Raw genomic sequence first — 21,660 nt, forward strand, 5'->3', positions numbered from 1 at the left:
CAGTGCTAGCACTGGTCTTTTTATACTGTTTGTTTGTTTACAGCCAAATGAGTCACCCCTGCTGATTGGTTAGAAAACTGATTTCCACTGCCTGCTGTGCCAATTTACTCCTACTGCAGTGTAACCTTGTTTTACTCTTCTTAAACCAATAGAATCCCAAATATTTAACTTTTCCCCTTTACTTAAACTGCTTAAGTAATCTTATCAAGAATGATTGATGGCAGTGTAGACGTGGGTCCTCTTGGCTCCACTGATGTGCAGCAAGGTGATCTCCAGCACCTCATAGAAGCACGGGGAAGAGAAAGATGACATGCAAGTAGATTCACAAGGGTAGCCACTTGGGTGTTTTATCCAATGTTTATGTAAAGTTTCTGTTAATGTGCTGTCAAACATAAAAATCTTTATTTTCAACACTTTCCAGTCTTGGACAGATTTGTGTGCGCCTTTGGAAGTGGCTTAGTGAGTTGCAGTGAATGGTGAGATATAATGGCACCTCCAGCAATGGTGGTGAGTGTGAAAGGAAAGGCTTGGTTATCGTAGGGATGCTTTATGGTGTTGGTGTGGGGTGGTGCCAACCTAGCGCATCATGTGGCAGCCATATGGGTGTACAGCATAAAGTTAAGTAAATCTGGCCATGATGAGGCCATCCCTGGTCTCCCGGGAAGCAATGTGCTCGGGTGCTGATGCCCTCTGTCCTGTACAGCATCAGGTGTTTGCGGAGAAGGTTGGTGTTGTTGTTGTTGGTGCTGCTGGTGTGCCTGGGGCTGCCGGTGTTGGGGCTCATCGTGGTCAGATTCTGAGGACCAAGGTGAGACAGTATAAATGGCACCCATGTTGATGGAATACATGACAGGTGAAGTAGAGATAAGAACATAAGAAATAGGAGCAGCAGTAGGCCATTTGGCCCTTTGAGCCTGCTCCGCCATTCAATAAGATCATGGCTGATCTTCTACCACATCTCCACTTTCCTGCACTATCCCCATATCCCTTGATACCCTTAATATCCAAAAGTCTATCGCTCTCTGTCTTGAATATACTCCCAACTGAGCATTCACAGCCCTCTGCTGTAGAGAATTCCAAAGATTCACCACCCTGAGTGAAGAAATTCTCATCTCAGTACTAAATGGCTGACCCCTTATTCTGAGACTATGACCTCTGGTTCTAGACATCCCCGCCAGGGGAAACATCCTCCCTGCATCTACCCCGTCTAGCCCTGTAAGCATTTTGCATGTTTCAATGAAATCACCTCTCATTCTTCTAAACTTTAGAGAATATAGGCCTAGTCTACTCAATCTCTCCTCATAGGACAATCCCCCATCCCAAGAACCAGTCTGGTGAACCTTCGTTGCACTCCCTTTATGGCAAGTATATCCTTCCTTAGGTAAGGAGACCAAAACTGTACACAATACTCCAGGTGTGGTCTCACCAGGGCCCTATATAATTGCAGTAAGACATCTTTACTCTTATACTCAAATCCTCTTGTAATAAATGCCAACATACCATTTGCCTCCCTAATGGCTTGCTGTACCTGCATGTTAACTTTCAGTGATTCATGTACAAGGACACCCAGGTCCCTCTGAACACCAACATTTCCCAATCTCCCACCATTTAAAAAATACTCTGCTTTTCTATTTTTCCTACCAAAGTGGATAATTTAACATTTCTCCACATTATATTCCATTTGCCATGTTCTTGCCCACTCACTTAGTCTGTCTATAGCCCCTTGAAGCCTCCTTGCATCCTCCTCACAACTTACATTCCCACCCAGCTTTGTATCATCAGCAAATTTGGATATATTAGATTTGGTTCCCTCATCCAAATCATTGATGTAGTTTGTGACATAAATATAGATTGTGAAGAGCTGAGGCCCAAGCACTGATCCTTGCGGCACCCCACTAGTTACAGCCTGCCAACCCGAAAATGACCTGTTTATTCCTACTCTCTGTTTTCTGTCCATTAACCAAGCCTCAATCCATGCTAGTATATTACCCCCAATCCCATGAGCCCTAATTTTGTTTAATAACCTCTTGTGTGGCACCTTATTGAATGTCTTCTGAAAATCCAAATACACCACATCCATTGGTTCCCCCATATCTATTCTGTTAGTTACAACCTCAAAAAACTCTAACAGATTTGTCAAACATGATTTCCCTTCCATAAATCAGTGTTGACTCTGCCTAATCCTATTATTATTTTCTAAGTGCCCTGTTACCATGTTCTTAATATTAGATTCTAGCATTTTTCCCTACTACTGATGTCAGGCTAACTGGTCCCTAGTTCCCTGTTTTCTCTCTCCCTCCTTTTTTAAATAGTGGGGTTACAGTTTATCTTTCAATCCGCAGGAACCGTTCTAGAGTCTATGGAATTTTGGAAAATGACAACCAATGCATCAACTATTTCTATAGCCACCTCTTTCAATACCCTAGGATATGGGCCATCAGGTCCCGGGGATTTATCAGCTTTCAGTCCCATTAATTTCACCAGTACTATTTTTTTACTAATACTAATTTCTTTCAGTTCCTCATTCCCTTGGTTTTCCACTGTTTCCGGGAAGTTTTCTGCGTCTTCTTCCATGAAGACAGACACAAAGTATTTCTTTAATTTCTCTGCCATTTCCTTATTCCCCATTATAATTTCTCCTGTCACAGCCTGTAAGGGACCCACATTTACTTTTGCTAATCTTTTCCTTTTTACATACCTATAGAAGATTTTACAGTCTATTTTTATGTCTCTTGCTAGTTTACTCTCATATTCTATTTTCCCTTTCTTTATCAATTTCTTGGCCCTCCTTTGCTGAATTCTAAAATCCTCCCAATCCTCAGGCTTACTACCCTTTTTGGCAAGATTATACGCCTCTTCCTTTGATCTAATACTATCTTTAACTTCTCTTGTTAGCCAGTTGGACCACATTTCCTGTGGGGTATTTGTGCCTTAAAAGGAATGTATATTTGTTGTAAATTATGTATTAATTCTTTAAATGCTAGCCATTGCTTGTCTACCGTCATACCTTTTAATGTAGTTTCCCAACCTACCTTAGCCAACTCACCCCTCATAACTACATAGTATGCTTTGTTTAGATTTAAGATCTAGTTTCGGATTTAACTAAATTACTTTCAAACTCAATATAAAATTCTATCATATTATGGTCACTCTTCCCTAAAGGCTCCTTTACTATAAGGTTATTAATTAACCTTCTCATTGCACAATACTAGATCTAAAATAGCCTGTTCCCTAGTTGGTTCCTCAACGTACTGATCTAGAAACCTATCTTGCATACGTTCCATGAATTCGTCCTCCACACTATTACTACAAATTTGGTTTGCCCAGTCTATATGTAGATTAAAGTCCCCCATGATTACTGTATTACCCTTGTTACATGCGCCTCTATGACAAAAGCAATCTGTCAATGGTGAGAGAGGTTCTTCCAATGAGGTGACACTGGATGCTGACTTTGCTGGAAAGACTTGCAGCCTGCGGAAAGCTCAATCTGTGCTGGCAATGCAGTAAGCAACAGCTTCTGCCTGGGAAAAGTGATCAGCTGTCAAGTCGGAGATTTTATAGTACATTTGATGCTGTCAACTAATCAGCTTGATCAATGGCCACTCAGCTCCTGCCTCAGGTTGACAGACGTGGTCCCCGAGCAGCGTAGGTCCCGTGTGCATCCAGTGAAATTGGAAAGGTAAGATTAAAAATTTGCAGGGCTACGGGGAAAGGGTGGGGGAGTGAGACTAGCTAAAATGCTCTTGCAGAGAGCCGGCATGATCTCGACGGGCCGAATGGCTTCCTTTTGTGCTATAACCATTCTATGATTCTATGAAAAAGATTCTCAAGGGTCTGACTGCAAGCTAATAATCCTTTAAATTGGGTTGCCCGCCTCTGCTGGTTGGGTCGCTGCTGCGCTGACAGACGTGCCCAAGGGAAAGGCGCGTGGGGGCGGAATGATGTGCAGCTCCCGACCCGCTGCAAGAAATTTCAACTTTCCCACCCAACCCACCTCCGATCGTGCCCGCACGGACCCCGGAAAATTCCGGCCTTTATTTCTGTTCCAGCCTCTGCCACCCCATCCACCCACATGCACGCACAACCATCAAGTGTAACCAATGCAAATTTTCTTTGTTTGTCCTCTTTAATGTTGTTATTGTGCATTGTAATGGTTATAACAACATCAAAAAACTAGCTTAAATGTTGATATTCTGCCTAGTTTTGTTCTGTTGAGAATAACATTGTGCCTTTGTATGGTTTTTGGCACTTTATCTCATTGTCCAACATATCACCTAATACATACAGATTACATATATAAAATATTATATAAAAATATAATCTGTGTATGTATTAAGCTACATGCATAAATACATACACACACACATATACACAAGTGCACACACGGTGAGTAACTGTAACCAATCAGGTCTGGGTTGCAGTTTGGGGGAAGCCCTTGGAGTGTGTGTGTGTGTGGTGAGCTCGGCTCCGCGGGACTCGAATTCATTCATTCGGAAACTCAAACCATGTGAGACAGAGCGAGCGAGTGAGACAGACACAGAGGGAAGCAGCCGCTCTCAGACTAGTACAAGTTTACATTACTGTACGAGCAGCCTTCCTTCAGCTACCAAAAAATCTAGAAACAGCCAGCGCCTCACCCTTTTCATTCTCATACCAAAGAGGTTGTTTTGTTGTTGATTATAACAAGAATTAACTTTTATATTAAACCCAGGGCACTGAGGGAATACAAGAATGCTCCAGAGCCACATTTTCTGTATTTTGTATCTACTGTATTTCACGGATGCAATAGTTTCAGGTACAGTAACTTTTTTTTGAAGATTGCTTTATATTCAGCCAGGATTTTTAAAAAATAATACTTTTAACACAAATCTGAGTTTCATCCAACATACCATTGCACTTTGGAAAATGTTTCTATCCCAGATCTTTTGACACTAAAATACAGTAGTATTTCCACTTGGACCGTTTGACTAAAAATATTAACAGTGGTCTTTTGAGGTAAAATTTCTTTTTTTTATTTTCCATTAATTAGATTTTTTTTCTCCTTCCACGCAGGTCTCGAGACTTTCCGAGAGGAATCCGAGATCGTTTTCCCAGCCGTTTTGCAGAATGGAAACCCGTCCCCTTTCCAGACCGGCCTGGCAGCCGGAGCCGCAACCGCAGCCGAGCCCGGCACCACATCCCGGGAAGTCCGCTCCATCTCCAACCTAGACGAGTACGAGTCCCAGGAGTTTTACCCGCGGGAGCTGCAACCCCCTGCCCCTCCCGGCGGCCGCGGCGGCCCCGCCGCTTCCTCGCTTGCTTCCTCTTCTTCGCCACCTTCATCCCCCGGGCTGCAGCTGAAGATCCCGGCGTTCGGCAGAGAGCTTTACCTGAGCCTGAGGCGGGACAGCCGTTTCCTCTCGGGCAGCTTCACGGTGCACAACCGGCGGGGCCGGCACCACACATCGGTGCGTTCGTACCGCGGCGAGCACGCCTGTTACTACAGCGGCTACGTGCACAACTATCGGGGCTCGCTTGCCTCCTTCAGCACCTGCGGGGGACTGGTAAGGATAGAACTGTCAAATGTCACTTCTGCTCGCTCGCTCACTCACTCACTCTTGCTGCTTTTCAATTTTGAATTGCAACCCATTTGGCTGAAAATTTCAATGTAAAAATGTTATGCCATGTCGATAATTGCAGCAGCCCAGCTGCTACTTCGTCTCAGCAAAGTTGCAATCTAGGTCAGTTTTTCTGGAATAAAATTGAATGCTTAGTTTTCCAAAAATCCAACCTTGGCATGTCTGCTCAATCTTTCCTGTCTATCTGAGCCGGCACCCGCTCTTGTTGCAATGCATTGCACTTCTGAGTTTATTTGAAAAAAAAAGTTATTTGTGTATTTAATCGCGAACAACTTTCAAATAATTTTCTCTCTGAAGTGTTTTCAAAATAGCTACTTGGCAATCGTCCCGATTCTGAAATGTAAAGTGCTTTTAGATGTAAAAGTTCTTTTTTCACCACGTATGTTTACACATCGTTAATAAGATACCCGTGTGTTGCAACCGTGCGGGACCGCTGCCCACCTGAATAAGTCGGAGAGGGAGGACGGGACGGGCCGGGCAGCGGAAGACTCCTCGGCTTGGCGCTGTTGTTCCAGGCTGGGCCGGCAGGAGGCGCGCGTGTGTTGGGCTCGCGCGGTTCCTGGAATCCAGGCGGGGTGCTCCAACTGCACGCGCCTTGGCTTTGCGTGTAACGCGATGCATAGAAACGTTTCCAAACATGACCCCGTTGTTAAATGCTAAACCTCATTCAGAAACGTGTTATCGTGGAAAGCGGCAGGAAAAAAAAAACTGCCAAAGTGAACTCCAAACCAAAATGCTCTGTGAGGTTTACAAGCATCATCAGAGGTCATACACTCGGAGTCAGTAACTCTCCTGTCTGACAGAATATTTGGTACACTGGTTTTGCAATTGCATTTTGGTTTCATCCAATTGGTGAACGTTCTATGGTTTGTGTCTGTTTTGGAAATATTTTGCAGTTTCAATAACATTCACCAAAGACTATTGCACTACATCCTCAGGCAATGTACCCGAATACAATTTACAATAACATGTATATTTTATTGTGTGTTTGTACCTTATATGTATACATGCAGGTGCAGGTGTACGTGTGTTCACTTTTGTGATTGTGCATTCAGCATTGTTAAAGTGAAGGTTAATAGTCAGGGACCAGTGCCTTGCAGACCTCAAATTATGGCAGCATAGCATAAAAACAGCAGAGCAAGAGTTAAATTAATATCTTGTTGCATCAGAAATCGTTTCGTTTTCATAAATCACTGATTCCCAGTATGCATTCTATATTTTCTCTCCAATGGCCTCCCAAATCCATGTCTATCTTTCCCATTAGACCAATCAGGTTTCTGACCCTGCCACAGCACTGAAACAGCCCTAATCAAAGTCACAAATGACATCCCTGTGACTGTGACCATGATGCACTATCCATCCTCGTCCTCTCTGCAGCCTTTGACACGGTCGACCACACCGTCCTCCAACTCCACTGTTGTCCAGCTCAGTGGGACTGCCCTTTGTTGACTTTTCAAATATTCTGTGCCTTTTCTTTTTAGATCTGCTGTACATTTCCGGTATTTTCTGTTTATGTACCAAAGTTTGGAAACAATGGAGTAGAAGCTTCTATGGATAATGTTAGTGTGTGAGCGCTAAATACACTTGGATCAAATTCCTCTCTGCTATTTATTCCAAATGGGTTAACACCAGAAGCGAATTTGATACACGTTAAGTATTTGTATAGTAACAATGACAGTAATTTCTATCGTAATATATGATTCCAAATGATTAATTTATTTAAATTGTGTATAGAATTTAATTACAGTTTAATAGAAATTACAATTAAATGGTGCTAAATGGTTGTACCATATTATACATGAACTGGAAAGCAGGTACTGTATCAAACAATTTGTGTATGAGCAATATTAAGGATATGCAATGGGGAAAAAAGGTGGGATTTATGAGTGAAGAAATCCTTATAATCCTCAAGAGACTTGGCCACCTGTGGATTGCAAATAAAAACAAAAAATGCTGGAAACACTCAGCAGGTCAGGCAGCATCTGTAGCGAGAGAAACAGAGTTAACGTTTCAGGTCAATGACCCTTCGTCAGAACTGGAAAAAGCTGGAGATGTAACAGGTTTTAAAGCAAGTGTAGGGGCAGGGAAAGGGGGGAGGGGAGGAAAGAACAAAAGGGAAGGTCTGTGATAGGGTGGAAGACAGGGGAGATTAACAGACAAAAGGGATGATGGTGCAAGGCAAAAGGAGATGGTCATGGGACAACTTTAGAAACAAAAGATGACTCTAGATGAAGTGTAAATGGTAACGGCAGAATGGTCGACAGCTGCCATGTGAGAGAGAGAAAAAAATTGGAGCCAAGGTTATAGTCTGAAACTGTTGAACTCTATGTTGAGTCCAGAAGGCTGTAAAGTGCTTATATTGAGCTTCGTTGGAACAGTGTAATAGGCCGAGGACGGAGAGGTCAGAGTGGGAGTGGAGCGGAGAATTAAAGTGACAGGCGACCGGAAGGTCAGGGTCCCCCTTACGGATTGAACGGAGCTGCTCCGCAAAGCGGTTGGCCAATCTGCGTTTGGTCTCCCCAGTGTAGAGGAGACCACATCGTGAGCAGCGAATACAGTACACTAGATTGCAAGAAGTACAAGTAAATCGCTGTTTCACCTGGAAGGAGTGTTTGGGGCCCTGGACAGTGGGGAGGGAGGAAGTAAAAGGGCAGGTGTTGCAAAGGTCTTGCTTGCATCAGGTAGAAGAAATTTAGCACACCATTGTTCAATATTATGGGGTAGATTTTCAACTGGTTACGCAGGTGTAAAACTGGGAATGGAGATTGGCTGCCCATTATAGGATCCGCCTGATTTCTAATTAAGAAAATAGTGGGTTCTGGAGGTGCACCTTCTCCCTCTGACATGTGAGGCTGTTTTACTGGAACTAATTTATTTCAATTAGTACCAAAAATAAGTAACTATGTGTGTATATATATTTGAGAGGCATTGCGCCAGTACCACTCCCATGGGGCTGCGGATCTGCTTCCTCTTGATTTGTTTGAGAGCAAACTGCAGTAGTTCTGTGATTTAATCAAAGCCCCTATCCATTCGATGCCCCAGTCTGTCCACACTGGACAGCCTCTCCAGGCTGGAGGAGACGGTGGAGGCCAGAGCCCCAATGGCAGCAGTTTGACCTTTGATCAAAGCTGCTATCACTGGTGACAAGGGCTCTTGTATTACAGGTCTTGCTGCAGCTTCTACACACACCATGGTACACTGCAAAGAAATCAAGCCTTGTACCAGAACACTGCACATGCTGGAGGAGGGCTCCTCCATTCTCTCAGCATGATGCACCCACTATTTGCTGGTACACTTCCAGGATCCTTCTCTTAAAGTCTGGGATGCTGAAGTCTACATCTCTGCCCTCTTCAGCAGTGCTTGGATCTGGACTCGCCCTCTGGTCAGCTGTGTCCTTCACTGTCCTTTCCACCACTGCCAGCTCCTGCTCACTTGCGATGTGAGCTTTATCCTGTGCAGACCTCTCTAACTGACTATCTGTCCCACCTGGGTGCTGCTCTCTGCTGGTGCTGTTTGAAGAGGGAGCGGGTGATGGTGCAGGCTAGTGAGGCTGGCTTGGCTCACCACCTTCTACAGCAGGGGCCAATTCTACAGTGAGAGCTACAAACAGAAGCAAGGAACAATGAATCGCAACTACTAGGCAGGTTAGGGTGGTTCAGACACGTGGACTAGCGAGACGTCCCCAGTTTGGTCAGCTCCCTGAAAGAACTGCACATCAAGGACAGATATAAGAAAATAAAATAAAGCAAATACCCTGCCGTCCGCATCTTTCCGACTATCCATCCCTGATACTCTGAAGGAGGCCAGTACCCAAAACCTCCTGGGTGTCCTGCTCAGTGGAACTGAGTACCTGAATGGAGGCTATCATTTCTCCTGTTCACATTCACTTGCCGGTATTGTGTACCAACTTGTCCAGCAGAAAGAAGGAGAGCTTATTAGTGTATGGCTCCATCAATGGCTTGTTAATTTGTGTGAAAAACGCTGATATGTGCATGATGAATGTGACTTGCAGCAAGCAGTGCACAGGATGGGGGGTGATCACAGAGGAGGGAGGCGGCAGGAGGGTGACATTTGCTTGCAAAAAATACAAGAAGAATGCAGAGCTTTCCCTGTGTAACCAGGTTATTACAGCAATATTTTGTATGTTCCAGTTGTGAAGGTAACAGCAGCTGGTAATAGTGTAGTTGAAACTAAAAGGAGGGCAGGCTTAGTTTCCATTGCTTTTTAGAGTATAAGCAGGTGCAGAGAGGCTTGGGGTAGTCTGGAGGAGGGGGTAGAGAGGGAAATGCTGCGGCAAGGTGTGATCCAGAGAATGAGTCGTCACAAGAAGTAATTCTTACCTTGGCTGAGCGTGTCAGATCGTTAAACTTTTTATGGCATTGCAACCATGTCCTGGGGGTGAGGCTCACTGTTTAACTTGCTTAGAGATCTCTGTCCAGGTCTGCATCAGTGTCTGCCTTACTGGAGGGAAGAAGATGTCCCTGCATGCCCTCACTTGTTCCAGTAAAATCTCCATGGAATTTGGTGTCCTTGCTTTTGCCAGAATGGAGTTTCATTGTCACCTCCCAATGAGCAGAAAAAATGCCCTCATTTTTAGCAGGTTGCATTTAGTTTTAAGAGATGCAGCCCCTCTTTCTATTGATGTTGGGCCCATCTGAAATCATATCTCCCTCATTAACAAGCTGCCATTTGCGGCAGAAAGCTCATAGGATAATGAGGCCCGACCATCAAAATTGTTCAAGACTCTCGCATGTTCCATCTGTTGAAATCAATGAATAAAAAATTACAGTTCAGTGCTTCTGTGGATTTCAGATCTTCACCAGCTGAGTGTGAGACCCCACCGGCAATGCAGGATCTCGCAAAATGTACACGAACCCAGTCCCTGTTCTATGTGCCACCATGCTTGCTACACACTAAAATGGACTTGGCAGTGCCTAGGTGCTGTATGATTAGTCTCCTGCCTTTTTTTGCACAGAGCACTGCAGAGGAGATGCCTCATGGCAACTGGAAGAGGATGAATGTGCAAAATAACTTCAGAAAATGTATTTTTTAATCAGCAGAACTTGTTATTTGTTGGACTGATATGTACGAAGGCGTTTACAAATGACCTCCTCAGCAATCTCCCTTTCTGCGAGTGCTGCCCGATGGAATGGGAGTAACGTCCTCAATCTGGTCAATTTTCAACTCCGATTGAGCCAAAGCTCCCAGGGTGGACTGTACGCCAGGTCTGGGAGTTTTGGTCCTATTGCCTCTGGTGGTACGCAGGGGTGATGTCCAGCTCATCGCACCTCTGGGACACATCTTGAGCAGTCAACATGGCAGCATACAGAGTGGACTCATCTCTGTCCACCCTCATCTTCATACCACCAGTAACATGGTAGTTGGTTTACCTGTCGCTCTTTCATCAACAAAACAGTAATGTATTTATTCATCAAGGCAAGCATAATAGTATTTTGCTGTTGCCATGGTTACATAGAAATTACATAGGCCGCGATTTCGCCATTGGAGGTGGGATCACGGCGGGAGAGGTCATTGGCGGGTCCCAGTCCCGCTCCTGGCTCCAGCCGCTCTGCGAAAAGGATTTTACGTTAATTGGACTTGTTAATCCCGCCCTGCGCGTTACCCGGCCCAATTACAAGGTGCGGGTCTGGTGACATCACCTGATGACGCGTTTGTTGCCGGTATGTTTAAAGGGGCCATGTCCCCATTTGCTCTCAATTCTGATTTAATGCTCCTGAGTGCTGGTTCAGGCAACAATGACTGCAGATAGACAAAGGGCTGCACCACGTTTCAATGATGACTCCCTCCATGTTCTTGTGGAGGGAGTTAGAGGATGCAGGGAGGTTCTATTTCCTGGGGATGGAAGGAGGAGACCTCCTCAGTAGACGAAAACAGCCTGTCTGCAAATAGCTGAGGAGGTCACTGCAAGGTGTGTGTTTGTTCGCACCTGGCTGCAATGTAGGAAGAGGTTTAATGATCTTCTACGTTCAGGAAAAGTGAGTATAAAATCACACTTACCTTCAGCCTGCTGTGCCTGTCATCACATCCCCATCACTGTGCGTTGCCAACCCTACTCCTGCAGATCCTTACTCACCCCAACATCCCTTGCACCATCACCCATCCCTCTCTCCCTATGTACAGAATCACATCCCCGTCTTACTGTGCACTCCTCACACCCACCCTCATCGTTATGCAATGACAACAACTAACAACTCAAAAGGAGGCCACTTGGTATTGGCACCCCACTCCATCATAGTCCCCTCTAAACATCTATCCCATCCATTCTTTACACTCATTCCATCACTCACTCAGACTTCTCTTGTTTCCCTCATTGCAGGAAAAGAGAGCGACAATAAGAGGAAGATAGAGAGAACAGGAGGAGGACCGCCATCATTGGCTGTGCTCACCAATGCTGAGGAGGCAGCTTTGGACATAACAGGAGTCGTTGACCAGCCTGAAGTGGGGGACAGAGAGAGGGGCTCATTAGAACAACCTAGTGACAGAATTATTTTCCATACATCTTAGTTAGCATTCATGAGTGACTCATATGGGGTCTGATATCAAGAGAAATTGAATGCTCCTCATGTGCATAATGGGATGTGTTTGCAATTTACATATCACATGTCTAACTCATGCCGTTACTCACCCACAGGACCATCAAGTCCACCCCAACCACCACCCCCCCCCCACCACCACCACTGTCCAGGAGGAAGAGCAGGAGCACTACTCAGGATCCTCCAGCCTCTGAGGGAACAGTGTCAGCAGAAATGAGCACACCCAGCACCAGCGCAGAGACGCACACCTCGGTGTCCTATGCAAGATAGAGTAGTGTTGGCACTTGGAGCACCAGAAGTCACAAGTGAGCAAGATCAGATGGTGGAGACAGGGAAAGCAGTGGAGACTCCTCGTCGGAGGCCGTAGGAGTCTCCTAGCTCTGCTGAGCTGCATGCAGAGGCAGAGCCTCGGGGGCCACCCAGGAAGAGGGGGATCCTGGAGTTTTAGGAACAAGTTCAGGAGGCTATGACAGGGTTTGCAACCACGGTGACTACGAGTGTGCAGAGAATGGGGGAGTCCGTCTCAAAAAATATGAGCAACGCCATGGCGCACGGACTGGCAACTGGTTCCGCCATGGAAACGATGGCCACCTCCATGGAGAACATAAATCGCCAGACTCAGGAGAACATGATAACACTTCTAAATAGATGGGCATCTATTGAGGAGAGAAACCAGAGGTTCATGTCAGTACAGACATCGGTCCTCATGGCCCCACTGATGTGCAGCAAGGTGCTCTCCATCTACTTGCTAGCAGAGAAGTGCAGGTGGCCCATGAGAGGGATGGTGGTAGGAGGGGACATGGAAGTGGGGGCTCCTCTCCAAGCGATCAAACTTCCACCCCCTTGCCAACCCCTCGGTCAGAGCCCCAGATGCCTCCCCGGACAGTGATGGCCGAGTCTGCCCCTGCACAGCGGCAGGAGGGGCAGACTTTGGCGGGGCACTCACAGGCTCCAAAACCCAGAGGACGACCCTAAAGGCGTCTAAGCAGGTGCAGCAGGGAAGTGAGCAGGCTGCCTCTACATCTGCTGAAGCCACAGGGATAGCACCACGTAGAAGCATGAGTAAAAGAAAGATCCCATATAAATAGTCACAAGGGATTTGCTATAAATGAATGTTAAGTTTCTGTTCTTTTACTTTGTTGTGTTGGCCCAGAAATTCGTGTCGGGGGCTTCCCGCGGGTGCAAGCCCCCGACCTACACTTACCTAGCGTGCCGGCAGTTGAGTCCTGGCCCTGCGTGGATTTCCTGTCTGGCCCGGTCCAGTTCCCGGCGCACTGTGCTTGCGTGATCCAGCGGCGTACTTAGTGCGATGCGTCCGCTGGGATCACGTGAGCCACGGGCAACCAGTCAGAGGAGGGAAAAGCCCATTCATGAGATTGACAGAAAGAACTGTCAAACTTATGAAAACTCCGGGTGCCCAAAACAGTACTTAACCTTAAAATAAATTTGAAAAAAATCACACTATTTAAATAAACTATAAATAACATTAAATAACTATTTTAAACAATAATTTAAATTTTTGAAAAAAATAATTTTATAAAAAGACAGGGCTAAAAATACACTTACCTTACTTTAAAGTATTTAAAAATAATAAACCTGTGGAAAAAATGTTCTAATTTTAATTAATTGACCACTTACCTTTTAAAATGAAGTCCTTACGCCTGGTTTTTAGATGTGTAAAAAGTAGAGGCCTTCACGCACGGAAAAACCTGTAAAAAAAAAAAAAAAAGGAAGTTCAACGCGCACGCGCAGACTCCCGTGCGCACGCGTTCCACCTCAACCCCTTCGTTCAGAGGATCGGAAATGCCGGTTTCCCGTGCATGCGTAGTGCATGCAAGAAACCGGCACTTCCATCGGGTCCACGCGTGAGTACTCCGTGCTTACTCACGCGTTGGGACCCGAATTTCTGGGCCATTAAATTAATTTTTTCTGAATGTTTGCATTCATTGCCATATGTGTGCTCACAATTGCAAGTGGCAGAGTGAAGGGTAAGGGTGCAAATGAAGATGGTTGTGGTGGTTGGAGGTCAATCATCACAGCTCCAGGACATCGTTGCAGGAGTTCCTCAGGGCAGTGTCCTAGGCCCAACCATTTTCAGCTGCTTCATCAATGACCTTCGCTCCATCATAAGGTCAGAAGTGGGGATGTTCGCTGATGACTGCACAGTGTTCAGTGCCATTCGCAACTCCTCAGATAATGAAGCAGTCCATGCCCGCATGCAGCAAGACCTGGACGACATTCAGGCTTGGGCTAATAAGTGGCAGGTAACATTTGCGCCAGACAAATGCCAGGCAATGACTCTCCAACAAGCGAGTGTCTAACCACCGCCCCTTGACATTCAACGGCATTACCGTCGCCGAATCCCCCACCATCAATATCCTGGGGGGTCACCATTGACCGGGAACTTAACTGGACCAGCCACATAAATACTGTGGCAACAAGAGCAGGTCAGAGGCTGGGTATTCTGCGGTGAGTGTCTCGCCTCCTGACTCCCCAAAGCCTTTCCACCATCTACAAGGCATAAGTCAGGAGTGTGATGGAATAATCTCCACATGCCTGGATGAGTGCAGCTCCAACAACACTCAAGAAGCTCGAGACCATCCGAGACAAAGCACTTGATTGGTACCCCATCCACCACCTTAAACATTCACTCCCTCCACCACTGGCGTACCGTGGCTGCAGTGTGCACCATCTACAAGATGCACTGCAGCAACTCACCAAGGCTTCTTCGGCAGCACCTCCCAAACCCGCGACCTCTACCCCCTAGAAGGACAAGGGCAGCAGGCGCATGGGAACACCACCACCTCCAAGTTCCCCTCCAAGTCACACACCATCCTGACTTGGAATTATATCGCAGTTCCTTCATCGTCGCTGGGTCAAAATCCTGGAAATCCCTCCCAAACAGCACTGTAGGAGTACCTTCACCACACGGACTGCAGCGGTTCAAGAAGGTGGCTCACCACCACCTTCTCAAGGGCAATTAGGGATGGGCAATAAATGCTGGCCTTGCCAGCGATGCCCACATCCCATGAATGAATAAAAAAAAATGTCCAGCAATGGTAGTGACAGTGCAAGAAATGCACAGTTGACTGTAGAGATGCTTTATGGTGTTGAAGTGGGGTGATGCCAACCTTCATGCGTATGTGGCAGCCACATGTCTGTGCTGCATAAAGTTAGGTGAATCTGGCATTGTTTAGGCCATCCCTTGCATCATGGGTAGCAATGTGCTGGAGTTCTGGTCGCTTTGGGACAGCCGCCTCCTCCAGGTGTTCCTCATGCTGCTCCTCCTCCTCCTCCTCTGAAGAGGCTGTGCGCTCTGTGCCTTGTGCCTCATGCAGCACTAATTCTCGCTGCAGTGCTATGTTGTGCAGGGCACAGCAGACAACGATGATTCTCGAGACCCTGGCTGGTGCGGAATGAAGGGCTTCACCAGATCTGTTCAGGCATCTGAAGCGTATTTTGAACAACTCTATTGTTTGCTCTATGAGACTTCTGGTGGAATTGTGGCTTTGATTATAATGCTCCTCAGACTCGTTTGATGGCCTCCTCAAAGGTGTCATTAGCCACGTCTTTAGGGGATAGCCCTTGTCTCCAAGGAGCCAGCCGGAATGCTCGTTTGGCGGTGCGAAGAGCTGAGGGACAGTGGACTGGTGCAGGATGTATTAGTCCTGGCAGCTGCCAGGGAACATGGCGCACACACGCATGATGCTCTTCCTATGGTTGCACACCAGATGCATGTTAAGGGAATGGAAGCCCTTGCGGTTTACAAATGCTGCTGGGTTCTAATGGGTGTCCTGATGGCCACGTGTGCAGTCGATGATGCCTTGCACCCATGGGAAGCCAGCCAGATTGACAAAGCCAAGCGCCCACTCAGTAACACTGGCTTCATCAGTGGAAAAGTGGATGTAATTGGCGGACTTGTGAAAGAGGGCATCAGTTACCTGCGTGATGTATATGTGGGCGGCCAACTGAGAGATGCCGCTAATGTCTGCTGCAAATCCCCCGGACCTGATGGCCTACATCCTAGGGTCTTGAGAGAAGTGGCGGTAGGGATTGTGGATGCATTGGTGATTATTTTCCAGAACTCCCTGGACTCAGGAAAGGTCCCGGCAGATTGGAAAACTGCTAATGTAACACTCTTATTTAAGAAGGGAAGTAGACAAAAAGCTGGAAACTATAGACCAGTTAGCCTAACATCTGTGGTTGGCAAAATGTTGGAGTCCATTATTAAGGAAACAGTAACAGAGCATTTGGATAAACATAATTTAATAGGACAGAGTCAGCATGGTTTTATGAAGGGGAAGTCATGTTTGACAAATTTGCTCGAATTCTTTGAGGCTGTAACATACAGGGTGGATAAAGGGGAACCAGTGGATGTAGTGTATTTGGACTTCCAAAAGGCATTTGACAAGGTTCCACACAAAAGATTACTGATCAAGATAAGAAATCACGGGATTGGCGGTAATATACTGGCATGGGTGGAAGATTGGCTATCTAAGAGAAAACAAAGAGTTGGGATAAATGGTTCGTTCTCGGGCTGGCAATCAGTAACTAGTGGTGTTCCGCAGGGGTCAGTGCTGGGACCCCAACTCTTTACAATCTATATTAACGATTTGGAGGAAGGGACCGAGTGCAACATATACAAGTTTGCCGACGATACAAAGATGGGAGGGAAAGCAATGAGTGAGGATGACATAAAAAACCTGCAAAAGGACATAGACAGGCTAAGTGAGTGGGCAGAGATTTGGCAGATGCAATATAATGTTGGAAAGTGTGAGGTTATGCACTTTGGCAGAAAAAATCAAAGAGCAAGTTATTATCTAAATGGAGAGAAACTGCAAAGTGCTACAGTACAAAGGGATCTGGGGGTCCTGGTGCATGAAACACAAAAAGTTAGTATGCAGGTGATCAGGAAGGCCAATGGAATCTTGGCTTTTATTGCAAGGGGGATGGAGTATAAAAACAGGGAAGTCTTGCTGCAGTTATACAGGGCATTGGTGAGGCCACACCTGGAATACTGCGTGCAGTTTTGGTTTCCAAATTTAGAAAAGATATACTTGCTCTCGAGGCGGTTCAGAGAAGGTTCACTCGGTTGATTCCGGAGATGAGGGGGTTGACGTATGAGGAAAGGTTGAGTAGGTTGGGACTCTACTCATTGGAGTTCAGAAGAATGAGAGGCGATCTTATCGAAACATATAAGATTGTGAGGGGGCTTGATCGGGTGGATGCGGGGAGGATGTTTCCACTTGTTAAATCCATGAATCTTTAGGTAGTGTGTCCTTCAAATAATCGACAGAGACTGCAGAGGAACAATCAACAGGTGTTTACTGGATGAGGGTTGCTCTAAAACTAAACAGTACAGATCCCTACTCAGGGTTATATACAGGTGTGGTCACTGCCGGTACTACAGTATACAGGAGCTGTAAAAAGTCGTTCTCCCCTTAAAGGCACATACACTACAATTCCTCCCCTTTTAGATTAACAGTACCATAACATTCATTTAACAATTAACACTTTTAACATGCAACATTAACTGAAAATAGTCCATTTATAAATTCAGTCTTTGGGGCGGCTTCCTGATCCTTTCTGGATAGCGCCTTCCTGAGTGTTGCTCTTGGTGCGGAGGCGATTCTGGCCCCCTGTCGTCGGTTGGTTCATCAGCTTTCGATACTACTGTTTCTGGGGTAGATGCTACCTGTATGTCGGGTTCATTACCAGGTATGCGAGACATGGGGTTGACTCATTCCTGTGACGCTAGGATCTGGTCGACATGGCGTCTCACAATGTTCTCCCCAACATTCACTGTGTACATTAGTGGCCCCTGCCGTGTGCATATCGTTCCTGGTTGCCATTTCTCTGTTCGGTAGTCGCGGGCCAAGACTGGTTGCCCTACATTGAAGCTCCTTGTCGGCTTCTCATTGATGTGCTGGAATTGCTTATTCTCAACATTTCTTCGTACATTTGGTCTGAGCAAATCCAGACGAGATCTCAACCTTCGGTTAAAGAACATCATGGCCAGGGTCTGGTTGGTAACTGCATGTATCGCATTTCTGTAGGCTAACAGGAAATTGTCCACCTTATGCTGCAGTGGAATGTCATCATCGCACATGGCCCTTACGGCCTTTTTAAAGGTCTGTACCAAACTCTCAGCCAATCCATTTGTGGCTGGATGATACGGGGCGGATGTGTAATGCCTTACCCCATTGCTTTTCATAAATTTCCGAAACTCTTCGGACACAAACTGTGGTCCGTTATCAGAGCAAATCTGCTCTGGCAAGCCGTTCCTGGCAAATATGGTCCGTAGGACTGCAATCGTTTTCTCCGTGGTGGTGGAGGACATTTTGATCACCTCAGGCCATTTCGAGTGCGCATCCACGGCTATTAAGAACATTGAGTCCATGAATGGACCAGCAAAATCAATATGCACCCGTTGCCATGGCGAGGAGGGCCACTCCCATGGGTGTAGAGGGGCATGTGGTGGTGCATTTTGGACCTTCTGGCATCCTGAGCAGCTCTTTGTCAGGTCCTCGATTTGCTGATCGATCCCCGGCCACGACACATAAGCCCTAGAAAGGCTTTTCATTTTCACCCCTCCCAGATGGCCTTCGTGAAGCTCATTGAGCACTCTCTCCCTTAACTTGGGTGGAATTACCACTCGGGATCCACACATCAAGGTCCCCTGGCATACTGACAGCTGTTCTCTTCTGGATGAAAATGCGGGCAACAGTGAGTCGCCATGTGTTGGCCATCCCTTCACCGTCAAATCATATACCCGAGACAGTGTCGGGTCATTTTGGGTCTCCTTCTCTATATCCGCGTTAGTTACTGGCAAGCGTTCAATTATAGTCGAATAAAATATTTCGACAGGGTCCACTGCTGGTGCTTCCTCCGCAGTAGGCAGTGGCAGGCGTGATAGCCCATCAGCGTTTCCATGCTGTTTCGTGCCCTTATACTCTGTTTCATATTGGTTCGCCCCTAGAAAAAGGGACCATCTTTGTAGCCGTTGCGCAGTCATCACCGGAATGCCCTTCTTTGGATTAAAGATGGAGACAAGTGGGTGGTTGTCAGTCAGCAAGGTGAACTTCTGCCCGTGCAGATAGTGGTTGAACTTTTTCACTCCCTACACTAGGCTGAGGGCCTCCCTGTCAATCTGGGCGTAGTTACGCTTGGCTGAGGTTCGTGACCGAGACGCAAAGGCTACTGGCCTCTCCAAGCCGTCCGGGAATTTGTGCGACAGCACCGCTCCAATACCATAGGGTGATGCATCACATGCCAACCGAATTGGTAGTGCTGGGTTGAAATGAGCCAACACCTCTTTTGATGTGATCAATTCTTTGCACTTCTGGAAAGCTCGTTTACATTCGTCATTCCACTTCCAAGGTACCCCCGTTTGCAGTAGGGTTTTCAGTGGGTGTAGTAACGTAGACAAATTCGGCAAGAACTTATGGCAGTAGTTCACCAGCCCGAGGAACGACCTCAGTTGTGACACATTTTCCAGTGCTGGAGCCTTGACTACTGCCTCAATCTTTTCAGGGGACTTTTGTAACCCCTCTTCATCAATAACGTGGCCACAATACGAGATCTGCTTCTGGAAAAACTCGCATTTGTGGCGATTAGCTCGGAGCCCATATTCCTTCAATCTAGTGAGCACCTGCTCCAGGTTGGCGAGGTGATCACTGTCATTTTCGCCCGTGACCAGGATGTCGTCCGAATAACACTGGGTCCCTGGAATCCCTTGCTGGACTTGATCCATTGCCCTTTGCCAAATAGCCGGAGCTGATGCTACCCTGAACACCAGCCGGTTGTATTGGTAGAGACCTTTGTGAGTGTTGATCGTGAGGTACTGTTTCGAGGCTTCTTCTACCTCCATTTGCAGGTACGCCTGGGCCAGATCAATCTTAATGAAGCGTTTTCCTCCAGATAGCGAGGCGAAAATATCTTCAATCCTCGGAAGCGGATATTGTACCGTGTGAAGGACTGGGTTCACTGTCACCTTAAAGTCCCCACAGATGCGAATCTTCTTTGGTTCCCCAGGCGTATTACTCAACGACCTCTTCATTACAGGAACGATGGGTGTAGCCCACTCGCTCCAGTCCACTTTGGACAGTACTCCAGAACGTTCCAAACCTTCCAGCTCTGCTTCGACGGCTGGGCGGATCGCATAAGGCACCGGTCTGGCCTTAAAAAACTTTGGGCTTGCATTTTCCTCTATTTTGATCGTCGCTGTTATGCCTTTTAGTGTTCCGAGTCCCTCCTGGAACACTTCTTGTGTGTCAGTAAGCATTTTTGACAGTCGTCCAGGTGTGACGTCGTCATCCTTTTTGGCATCTACCGTCAGTGCTTGTATGGCATGCCAATCTAACTGTATCTTCCGGATCCATTCACGTCCTAGTAGTGGTGGTCCTCCATCTGGCAATACATATAGGTCCATTTTTGGTGTTTCCTTGCCGTTGTATACCACGTTCACCCTTATTTTTCCTTTGGGGTAGACTTTTTTGCCCCGTGTACGTCTTCAAGATAATCTCTGTATCTCTCAAGGGTATATGTGAGAATAGCCGCTTGTAGTCCCTTTGGTTTATGACTGTTAGCGCTGATCCTGTGTCCAATTCCATTTTCACTTGGACTCCTGCTATCTTGAGCGTGACCCAGATAGTTTGGTGATCCTCCATTTTGGTTACATTATGTAGTTTCAGACAACCCAGCTCCTTGCTTCCGGAGTCTGTATCACTTTTCTGTTCGTCTGAACTACACTCCGTCACCTTATGTACCTTTTTGTACTTCTCCTGTGGAGGTTTCTTGCTGCTGGTTTTCTTTCCCGACCTGCAGACTCTTATTATGTGTCCTACTTTTCCACACTGTCTGCACACTTGGTCCTTGAACCAACAATCCTTATGGTCGTGTGTTGTTCTGCCGCAGCGATAACACTTCACTGCTCCATATGACATTTCATTTGTGCCATATTCTTGCGGTCTCCGTTGTATCTCTGCAGCGCCCCGTACGGCTGCTTCGTGTGATACTGCCATGTTGAAAGCCTTGTCCAGCGTAAGATCCTTTTCTGATAGAAGCCGTTTCTGGGTTCCTTCACTTTGAAGCCCACACACAAACTTGTCCCTTAAAGTATCTGCTAGTCCCGTTCCAAACTGGCAGTGTTTCGATAGCTTGCGCAGTTCCGTTAAATACTCAGCATTACTTTCGTCTTTATGCTGGTTCCTTTTGTGAAACTTAAATCTTTCTGCTATCAGCAGCGGTGTGGGGTTTAAGTGGTCCTGTAGGATTGCCACTATGCTTTCAAAATCCTTTTCCACTGGCTTCTCTGGGGTGACCAGGTTTCGCAGTAAGCTGTACGTTTTTGCACCCATGGAATGCAACAATACCAGTGCTTTCCTGGCATCTGGCACTTCATTCGCTTTGCAGTACACCTCTATGCGTTCTACATATGTCGCCCAATCTTCAACTTCATTGTCGAACGCTGTGACCCTGCCACTCTT

General features: G+C 46.5%; 1 protein-coding gene across 1 annotated transcript in view; it reads left to right on the top strand.

Moving 5' to 3' along the window:
• Positions 1 to 4,409: 4,409 nt before the first annotated feature.
• The window catches only part of LOC147124270 (A disintegrin and metalloproteinase with thrombospondin motifs 19-like), a 719,202-nt gene continuing 701,951 nt past the window's right edge, over positions 4,410 to 21,660 (top strand). The window contains exons 1-2 of the mRNA XM_085984458.1: positions 4,410 to 4,795; positions 5,053 to 5,543. Of these exons, the coding sequence (XP_085840584.1) occupies positions 4,732 to 4,795; positions 5,053 to 5,543 (555 nt within the window). The 5' untranslated portion in view covers positions 4,410 to 4,731. The remainder of the gene's footprint in view (positions 4,796 to 5,052; positions 5,544 to 21,660) is intronic.

This window comes from Somniosus microcephalus, chromosome 1, assembly GCF_052327205.1.
Source record: "Somniosus microcephalus isolate GS21.2 chromosome 1, FLI_Smic_1.0, whole genome shotgun sequence".
Taxonomy (NCBI): domain Eukaryota; kingdom Metazoa; phylum Chordata; class Chondrichthyes; order Squaliformes; family Somniosidae; genus Somniosus; species Somniosus microcephalus.